General features: G+C 61.2%; 1 protein-coding gene across 4 annotated transcripts; it reads right to left on the reverse strand.

Moving 5' to 3' along the window:
* Positions 1–2,306: 2,306 nt before the first annotated feature.
* On the reverse strand, positions 2,307–9,842 carry ERF (ETS2 repressor factor). Of its 4 annotated transcripts, none has more exons than XM_069458574.1 (4): positions 9,818–9,842; positions 5,078–5,312; positions 4,582–4,697; positions 2,307–4,475 (listed from the first exon to the last, which is right to left on the reverse strand). In XM_069458574.1, exons 2-4 carry the CDS (start codon positions 5,107–5,109, stop codon positions 3,202–3,204), a joined length of 1,422 nt encoding a protein of 473 aa, XP_069314675.1. In that variant the 5' UTR covers positions 5,110–5,312; positions 9,818–9,842; the 3' UTR covers positions 2,307–3,201. The 4 variants fall into 4 exon arrangements, with proteins under 4 accessions (XP_069314675.1, XP_069314672.1, XP_069314673.1 ...); XM_069458571.1 differs by having other exon boundaries at positions 9,692–9,842; XM_069458572.1 differs by lacking the exon at positions 9,818–9,842 and adding an exon at positions 9,249–9,350.
* Between the last annotated feature and the right edge of the window lie 237 nt (positions 9,843–10,079).

A 10,079-nucleotide genomic window follows, 5' to 3' on the forward strand; every position in this document is an offset into this window, starting at 1 on the left:
TTATAAGTGTCTAAGAGAAGCCTGTGGGTGTCTCGAGGGACTCAGGGGATTCCGTGGAGAGGTGAAGGGGTCTTTGATGGTCTATAGGCACCTGAGAACAATTATTGGGGGCCAGTGGAGAAGTCTGAGGGGACTTAAGGTGTCTGTAAAAGGTCTATGGGAGACTGTGAGGTATTACGGGTGACCAAGGAGATCTCTGAGCGACCTGAAGGTGTGAAAGATGGTGAGAAGCATCAGTAAGGAGCTTTGCAGGGGCTATGGAGGTGCTGGGGGGCTACAGGTGCAAAGGAGGGGTCTCTGATGGGATGAATTAATCCTGCGAAGTATCCTGAGAGATCTATAAAGGGCTTTCAACTTGGAAGCAACGATCTTAGAGGATATGGACGGGACCAAAGGTGTCGTCTTTCACATTTCAAGCCTGCAAATGGATTTAGGTGGGCGATTAAAGATTGAGGGAGCTGCCGGATTTTCAAGGCCACCTGTGCCACCTGTGACATCCCACACAACCAGAATCTGGGGCAACAGGTCTGGTAGGACTGTAGTCGGACCTGGACAGCAGTTTTGGAGCTGAGCACTTAGGAATCCTCATTAGATGTGGTTAGAGGTGCTTTGAAGGTACTAGGGTCTGGGACTGAGGACACTAGTCAGGGTCCTTTCCCATTCCCCACAGTGACGACATCCCCTTCTCCATCACCCCACCACCAACTCTGCCGCATTTATGTTGCCAGGAAACATGCCTCATCCCAACTTCCAGAAATAGCCCAGTGGCCCCCACCCTAGGGAATGACTTACATCACCCAGGAGAGGGAGCAGTTGCCTGCAGGCCGCCACGGGAGCCTCACTTTCCTGCCAGTACCCCAGCCCTGAATCTTCTTTTCACTGCCAACCGACATCATCTGGGACCACCCACTCTGGGCTGGCAGGAGATGAGGTTTAATCGAGAGTGGGTAGCAGTTGCCAGTCAACAAACGTCCCTTCCCCCTCAGGGTTGCACAGGGTGGAGTTTTGTGGTGAAGCCAGTCCAATGGGCCCTGAGCCCTCTATTCACACTCTGTTTCTTAGTAGCTGTGTGGCCTTAGGGAAGCTCCTTCCCCTTTCTGGGCTTCAGTCACCTCACCTGCACTGAAGAGACTGGGCTTGTCTTTAAGGTCAGTTCCAGCCCAGATTCCTCCTTTTGGCTCTTTCATCCCTGATTTGAGTTCTCCAATCTCAGCCTCTAGTTTTTTACAAGCTCATTTCTCAGATCCTGTGATCCTGAGAGCCAGAACTGGATCCAACCATCTTGGCTTTAGAGAAAAAAATTCAGGAGTTGAAAGACCTCATTTCGGCGACAGACCTCATTTGAAGTCCTGGCTCAGCCACAGGGCCTTGAAGTCACTGAAATGAGCTGGTTGCCCCTACCTTGTTGGGTGTTCGAGGAGCTACAGTACTGCAGCCCCTAACTTGGCACACAGTAGGTCAGTCAGGAGCAACTATGATTAGTGAGCCAGTTCCTTCTCAATTTGCTGGCTGGGAGTGTTGCCATGGTTGGACCAAAAGATCGCTAAATTACCTTGCAAGGTCCACATTTCAAGAGACAGTGCAAAGCCTGAGCAAGAGCGAGACCCCATCTCTACTAAAAATAGAAAGAAATTATATGGACAGCTAAAAATATATATAGAAAAAATTAGCCGGGCATGGTGGTGCATGCCTGTAGTCCCAGCTACTCGGGAGGCTGAGACAGGAGGATCGCTTGAGCTCAGGAGTTTGAGGTTGCTGTGAGCTAGGCTGACGCCATGGCACTCACTCTAGCCTGGGCAACAGAGTGACACTCTGTCTCAAAAAAAAAAAAAAAAAAAAAAAGAGACAGTGCAGGCCTGGTCTCCAAAGAACTTCCAGCTTAACTCAGAGCACACTGAGAGTGATGAGGGCAGGGAGCTCCTGGCCTTCACCAAGAGCTAGGGTATAGGCAGGACTTCACAGAGCTAGAAGTAGGAAGACATTTCAGGCAATCAGAAGAGTGAGGGCGATGGGGTGAGAGAGAAGAGTCTAAAGAGCTTCCAAGGACAAGCAGATCCCCACGGAATAGGGGAGCAGTCAGATACAGGGCCAGGGTATACCTGAGATCTTAATCATCAAGCTCTAGGGTTTCTGTGCCCTCCGAAGTCCAGAGATGGTTTCCCAGGGAGGATTTGACCCATTCAGATGAGGTTAGGCCCTCTGGCCACAGATCCACTGGGGAGCAAGTCTAGGTCCCAACCTTCAGAATCAAGCAAAGGCTGTGGCCCTATAGTGGCTGTCCCCAGCACCTAGGACAGATCACTGCATCCAAAGGTCCAAAGTTTTATTGTTTTGAATACATTCTCCAGCGCCCCCCCTACTACCCTCCCCCCACCCTCAGTCCCCAATACAGAATAAGGCTTGACCACAGCCACCCTACCCCACCCCATGGGCCCCAGCTGGGAGGCAGAGGGGGCTTCCAGTTTGGTTTGAGGGCACCCCCTTCCCCATCTCCCCACCCGCCTGCCCATGGGCCAGTCCTAGGAGCAGCTGGGGGTGAAGGGGCTGGACTGGTGCTGGGGTGGGGAGTGGGAGAGGGATAGCAGGCACTTGTAGAGATTTGTGGCCCCTGGGTGGCACCCCTCTACCCTCCTCCGCCCCCCACCTCCCCCCCAACATGGAATTTTTGGTTCATCGTAAAATTGTCCCTCCCTCCACTGCTGTAACCTTGTGGGGTATGAGAAACCCAGGCACTCATGGCCCCTGGAGGGGCAGGGAAGGCAGGGCTGGGACTAAGGATGGCTGGGGGGCAGAGGGGAGAGGTACAAGAGGCAGAGAACAGGGAGGGAGACAAGGCTTTACTTCCTAAGCGATTGTAATAAAAAAGTTCCTGGGTGTTAAGGCCACAGCCTCAGTTCAAATATAAATTCCTCAGAATGGAGGTGGCCCCCTTAACTCCCCCCACCCTCCCCCCAACACCACTTTGCCCAGAGCTTAGAAACCCACAGAGACAGGGGGCAGCCCCCAGCCCTGGGCACCCACCCACCCCCACCATTTAAAAAAAAAAAAAAGAAATTAAAGTTTTATACAAAATGTGGGGAGGGGAAAGGGAGGAGGCAGGGAAGAGACTAGAGAGCTGTCCTCACCTCCAGGGCATGGGGGGTTAAGGCAGCAAAAGAAGCATGGGGGGTAGGGGGAACACGGGTCCCCTGCCCACAGCCCTCAGGAATCTCGATGTTCCAGGGACAGCTGGGCTGTGGCATGCTGTAGGTCGGAGCTCACCCGCCTGGGGGTGAGGGGCCCCCCAGCCTCCCCGGGCCCCTCCCCACGCACCTTCTTGTCCTCACCCTCATCCTCAAAGCCCCCAGCAGGACCCCCACCCCCCTCCAGACGACAGTCTTCACTCCAGCGCCGCTTAAAGCGCAGCTTGAGGGGCATGCACTGAGTGGCCCCCACCGCCTCTCCAGGCTCAGGCTTGGGAGGCGCAGGCGGGGCACGGGGTGTCTTGAACACCTCGCCGTCCTCCTCATCCTCATCGCTGATGTCAGTCACCTCCACCTCCTCCGACTCGCCTTCCGAGATAGGTTCCACCTTGATCTGTGGTGGTGGTGGCGGCGGTGGGGCCAGCGCCCCTGCCCCCTCGGCCAGCCCACCCGCACAACTGCTCTTGTCAGCGCCTGCCGGAGCCTTGTCCCCAGCCGCCCGCTGCCGTCGTCCTAGTGGGGGCGGCTGCAGCTTAAACTTGAATGGGGAGGAAGAGGAAGAGGAGGATGACGAAGCCGAGGAGGGGACCGGTGGGGTCTCAGGTGCCATGGGTGGCAGCGGGCACTTGTCAGGGCGCTGGGGCTGGGGCACCACCAGCCCAGGGTAGTGCAGGAAGGCGCGGGGGCTGAGGTGGTAGTTGTAGACGCTTTGGGTGTGGGCCTGCAGGTACCGTTTCATGTCCTCAGGGCTGAAGGAGAAGTGGGAGCCTCCCCCTGAGCCACTGGGGCCCCCGCCACCACTGGGGTACATGGGGCTCAGCGTGGGGGAGGGTGTGTAGGCCAGGTGAGTGGGGGTCATGGGCAGAGCCGGTGAGAGTTGAGGGGGTAGCAGGGAGCCAGGCCCGGCCAGAGGTGACACAGGGAAGGGGCTGAGGGGTTCAGGGCCACCCCGGGGCCTGGGGTAGACACGGAAGACGCCAGGGTCATGGGGCAGGCGGGCCAGCGGGGGCCCTCGGAAGGCACCCAGCTCCGGAGGGCCGGGTGGCCGGGCCCGAGGGTCCTCTCCCAGTGGCTCCTCCAGCTCTGATGTGCCATCACTACAGTCACTGACTGAGCCTCGGCCCAGGCGGCGGGCCACCACAGCCGAGAAGAGGGAAGATGAGGATGAAGAGCAGGCCGGTGGTGAACGGGGGTCCTCGGTGGGAGACAGCACCTCGGAGGGCGTTGAGGGAGGGAAACGGAAGTGGCTGCCACCTGATGGCACTGGTGGGGCACTCTGGGGCACTGCACCCCCTGGGAGGAGAGGGGAGACATGGTATCAAGGCCCTTGGCCTATCTGGGACATGCACACAGACCCTCTCCTCCCTCAGAGGCCACCCCCACCGTCCCCGGCACTCACCAGCCAACCCCACGTCGATGAAAGGATAATTAACCAGCACCAGTTTGTTGAAGTTGAACTTGTAGGTGAATCGTTTCCCCTTGGTCTTGTGCAGGATGCGTTTGTTGTAGTAATAGCTGCAGGTGAGAGACACCACTGGGATGGTCAGGTACGGGGCACTCGGGTCTGGACTCCATGCTTGGACACACACCTAGGTGCAGCTTGCAAAGGGCAGCCAAGAAACACGGGCCACCAGAGAAATCAAGTGCCCGCAAGGTGGGGACCAGCTCTGCCCTCAGGTCTGGGGCCAGACTAGAGGCTCCACTGCTGACTGTATTCTCTCCTCAGAACACTTGTGTCATCAAGGAGCTCAGAGAAGGACTAGGACTAGCCCAAGGTCACACAGCTAGGATGTAGCAGAACTAGGAGCCAAACCCAAAGCTGTTCCCGTGGGTGAGGGGCTTCCCAACAGGTAGGGGCTGTCCACATCTGCTCAGGGGCCCCCAGCCCTCCTCACCGCAGAGCCCGGCTCAGCTTGTCATAATTCATCTGGGGCTTGCACTTGCGGACACCCCAGAGCCGGGCCACCTCGTCGGGGTCCTTGATGACGAATTCCCCGTAGTCCCCCTGCCAGGCGATGACACCCTGGTACTCCTCCTTCCGCAGCAGCTCCAGGATAAAGTGCCACAGCTGGATCTGCCTTGAGCCAGGGGACGACTCAGGCTTGTAGGCCCAGTCCGGGAAGGCAAACCCTGGGGACAGGAGGCAGGGAGTGGCCCCAGGTCAGGATGCCAAGTCCGGGTCTCTGGGCCCCATCCCAGGGTCTACCTTCTGCCTCGCCCTCAACGTGGGGAAATCTGTCTCCCCTCAGCCAAGTCAGGACCTGGGTTAGAAGACAGTGTGTGTCTGTCTTTGTGAGGGGGCTAGACAGGAGCTGGGGGGAAGGGAAGCTGGAGCCTGCTCCGGCGACACCGGGAGAAACAGGAAACCGTCGGCGGCGGGTCCCGGGGCCAGTGCCAGGGGGCCAGGCACCAAGCCAGGCCGGCGGGCAGGGCTGCCAGTGGGGGAGGGGCAGGAAGGGGCACACACGGCCAGCTGGGTTGGGGTGCAGCCCCCCAATCCACCCCGACTACCATTCAGAACCAGTTGTAGCCCCCAGTCTTCTTCTTAGGAATATACACTGTCCTTCCCCCCAAGACCTGACAGAGCCCCTACTCCCACCCAGGACCAGAGAGGAGGATTTTTTTTTCTTAAAAGGACCAGGAGGGGTGGGGTGGCTGGTTGACGATGAGGTCAGCGCTTGCACACACAGAGGCTTCTGTCTTCCCTGGAGAGTGAAACCCAGACTGTCTGAGTGGGCCCCCCCCCAAGCCCTGGACCCTCTGAGTTGCGCTGCCCTCCCCAGACCCAGGCATCCAGGCCTAACCTGGCTGGAGGGGCCCCAGCCCAGGCCTTGAGACCGAGCAGGCACCGCTGGAGCTGTTGCCCTCTTCCCACTTCTGCCTTCTCATTCTCAGCTTCTCCCCTGCCCACCTGCCTGCCCGCCCCCAGCATTAACCTTGGGTAGAGGTTGGTGGTGGGCTGGCTGGTCCCTGGAGGGGGTGGGCAGCCTGGGGTGGGGGGGTGGGGGGGCTGCGGTTGTTGTCATTTCCCAAACCCCCGGGTAATCAGGGGCCATCAATAATTCAGCACTAGGCAGCCGGTAATGGAGGGGTGGGAGGAGGGAAAGGGGAGGAAAGGAAGGAGGGGGAAGCCAGGGCAGGGGCCCTGGTGCCACTAGAGAGAGAAGGCCAAGGTGGATTGCTAAAGATGGGCGGGGTCCCAAGTCCCAGTCAGGCCTTAAGGGTCAGTCTCCCTTCCTTGGTCTCTGCTCAAGCAGGTACCAAATCCGGCCTGCAGGCAACACTGAGCCTCCCTCAAAGACTCCACCCCAGTCTGGAATCCAACAGGGGATCTCTCCGCTTGGAAACATAGGGGATCTATAGTTCCTGCTCCCACAAGGACCATCCCCTCCAAATGCAGAGCTCACTGTCCCTCACAGGACCCAGGCCCCTGACCCCTGGCCTTCGGTAGACTGGGATGGCCAGTATGGCATTCCCTACCCAGTCCCTGTCCCATTCAGAAATCCCAGCCAGGCCCTCAGGGCTCCAGGAATATGACCTCCAGCTGTTCTCAGACAGGAGTCCTATACCAGCAGCCCCTATTCCATTTACAAGTGACAGCTCCTGACAATCCCTCCAGGGACCCCCTAGCCCATAGCCCCATCCATCTCTTGGGAATCCAGGTGTTCACCTTGATATCGTCACCTTCCTAGAGAATCCAGGTCCCTGGGTCTCCCTCCGGGCCCAGAGCCTTTGGAACCCAGGTGACCAAATCACCAGCTCCCTGTACCCTCACACCCCCCTCCAAAAAGCTCCTGGACCCCCTGAGGGCACAAAGTGCCATGCTACTTCCACCTCAGCCCCAATCTGGCTCCAGACCTAGGAGGGGGGCTGAAGCCTCTGAGACATCAGTATGGAGGGGGGGGTTGCTGACTTCCACCCTCCCCCCAAAATTAAAGCCACCCTTCCCAGCCCACCCGCCCCAGCCTCCGTGTCCCGGTAACCAGGCAACGTGTGTGCAGCGACAGTCCTGGGAGCGGGGGAGCAGGAGGCTAAAAATAAACTTTGCAGAAGAGAGGGAGTGAGAGAGACTACATGCAACACAAAGGGAACTCGGAAAGGAGGTGGGGGGGCTCTGGAAAGGCCTCAAGCCGCATTCTGGGAGCTGTCCCAGGCCCCCTTGTTAACCCCCTTTCCTGAGCAAACCCCCCCTCGGGGCCTGGACCCTGGCTCCCACTCCTGGCAGAGACCCTTCCCCACTCCCAGGCCCACCCCAATGCCAGCTTTCCTCAGCTTTCCTCATCGGACACTGCATACACGAGGGCCTGTTCCCAGCTTTCGGGGGGGAGTCTGAAGGGGGGGGTGACGTCAGGGTGTCTCAATGGGGCTCTGTTCCCCAGGCCTTGGAGCCAGGAGCCAGGCACGGGCAAGGGGAGCATGTGTGAGTGTGTTGTGTATGCGTCCACGTGCTTAAAACAGGGAAACACCAGACCTGCACCAAGGAAGCTTGGGGGTGCAGGACCTCTGGATCATGGGGGCCCAGTGAGGCAGGGAGGGAGCAGCCACACTGAGAGCAAAACTGCCAGACAGGGTATAGAAGTGGCAGCAGACAGACAGGAAGGGATGGGATGGCGGGGTCCCAGAGGCACACCTGGGTCCCCCACAGGCGGGTAGGGATTCTCCCAGACAGACTGTGCAAGCCTGGGGGGACAGAACTCCTGGACACCCCCCAACTTCACTGACTGCCCAAACTTTTTCTAAGCTACTATGGGGGTCGGAAGGGAGGAGTGGTGATAGAGGAAGAACACGCTGGCCTCCTGGGGGGCCCTACCACCTCCCCCACTCCAGGCAGCCCTCTATGGCGCCAGAGCCGGGAAGAAAACAGGAAGTGGGAAACAGCCACGGCAGAGGAGAGAGGGGCCGGGATGGAGGATCGGATGGAAGGGTGCGTAGCGGCAGGCCGGGAGGCAGACTGAAAGATGACCGAGCATAAGGCCATTCCAGGGCCCCCGCCCCTCCCCCTCCCCTAGCCAGAGAACCCACACACTGCTCGGCCCCCAGACAGGGTTGGGGAAGCGGCTCAGCCGGTCCCATCAGGCCAAGGCCCTTAGCAGGGAGGGAAAATGAGGCGGGGTTGTCTGGGCGCCTTGGCCCCCTCCTCGGGCGAAGGGAAGCTCCTGCTGCCCCCAGGGCTCAGCATGCCAGGAGCTAGTGAAAGCCGGGGAGTATGTGGGGCGCACGTGACTGACCCTACTGCACTCCGCACCCCTGCCCCACTCCCAGGCCCCCTCCTCGGCCCCAATCCCTTGCCGCTGAAGCTCAGCTCGGAGCCCTTTAAGAGCCACCCCCACCGGCCGAGCAGGGGAGTGGGGTGGGGTGGGTGGGCCGGTCGGGGCACACACCCGCACACAGGAGCCCTAGCCGCGGCCGCCGCCGGGGGAAGGAAACAAGTTTGAACAGCGGCGCCCGGCCCCCTTCCCCCTCCCCCGTCCCCGCCCCGGGCCGGATTCCGACGGGGTAGACGGGCAGGGGGCGGCTAGGACCCCTCCCCCTGCACGCTCGGGCGCAAAGTCCAGCCCGCCCGAGCCCGGGGGCGGCGGGGGAGGGGAGGGGAGGGGGAAAGTCGAGTGGGAGGGGGGTTAATCCCGCCGCCCCCCGACCGCCGACTGAGGGGGGAGGGGAACCTTGGCCCCCTTAAGGAGGAGCAAGTTGGCGGGGGAGAGAGGGGCGGAGGAAAAGACGGCCCGCTGAAAGAGAAGAGCTGGATCAGGGAGGGGGGACGAGGGGGGAGCCTCTGCGTCCCCCTTACCTTCCCCACCCTCTTCAACCCCGGGCCCCCGGCGGCGCGAGAGGAGGGTACCCAGGTCTCCCCGGAGCCACCTTAAAGCCGCGCGTTCTAAGGTCGGAAACAAAAAGTTCCTTTTTCGAACGTTCGGGCTGCGCTTTGGAACTTTGCGACTCCGCGAGGGCGGGGGAACGAGGAGCCGGCGGAGACGGGCGGGGGAGGGGCAGCGCAGCCCGGACCCCGAGTCCTGGGCTCCCCACTCACGCCCTCCTCCTAGAGGCCATCCCGTATCCCTCGCTAACCTGGTGCGGGGCACGCGCCGCTGTGAAGGTCACGGGCCGGACCGCGCAGCGCCGAACCGGGGATAGCGGGCCCAGTGGACAGCCACCCCCCCCGCCCTGCACACGTCCCGGCCCCCAGAGTGCAACGTGACAGAGCAGCGGGGAAGCACCTCGGCACCCCCGTGATCCCGGGAGCGGGGGAGACCCTAGCTTGCGGGGTCCCGCTAGGGAGAGAGGACCACGACTCGCAGCACCCACACCACTCTGCCCGGAGCCTGCAATCGGGGGTCCCAGACAGCAAACCCCGCTAGCGCCGCAAGAAGCAACAGGTCTTCAGTGCTTGGGGGTCCCCCAGAACTGGGGATCACTCGGGCTCCCCTGGACCCCTTTAGCCCCCCCAAAGTTTCTCCACCCGGTTTCCCGGGGCAACAAGTCTCCCCCACACGTGCTGCCCCCGCCCCCACCTGTGTCCGCCGGGGTCTTCATGCTGGGGGGCCCGGGGCGAGGCGCCCCGACTCCGGGCCGTGGCTCCCGGCGCCCGCGCTGCCCCGTCCCGTCCCGCGCCCGTCGGGCCGCCCTCGCCGCCTCACCCGGCCTCGCCTCTCAGAGCCTCTCCCCTCCCCGCCGCCGCCTCCCGGGTTAATATCGCACTCCGGGGCCGGGACGCCCACGCCCCCCGGCCGGCGACGTCACCGCCGCGTCGCCATGGAGACACAGTGCCCGCCCCCTCCCCGCTCACTCACACACACGCTCGCCGGCGCGCAGCCACTGAGGACCGGCCGGTGCTGGGCTTAAAGGAGCCGCGCGGCGGGGGAGGGAGGAAGGAGGGGGTGGGGGTGGGATGGGGTCCCG

This window comes from Eulemur rufifrons, chromosome 24 (genome assembly GCF_041146395.1).
Source record: "Eulemur rufifrons isolate Redbay chromosome 24, OSU_ERuf_1, whole genome shotgun sequence".
NCBI classification, from domain to species: Eukaryota; Metazoa; Chordata; class Mammalia; order Primates; family Lemuridae; genus Eulemur; species Eulemur rufifrons.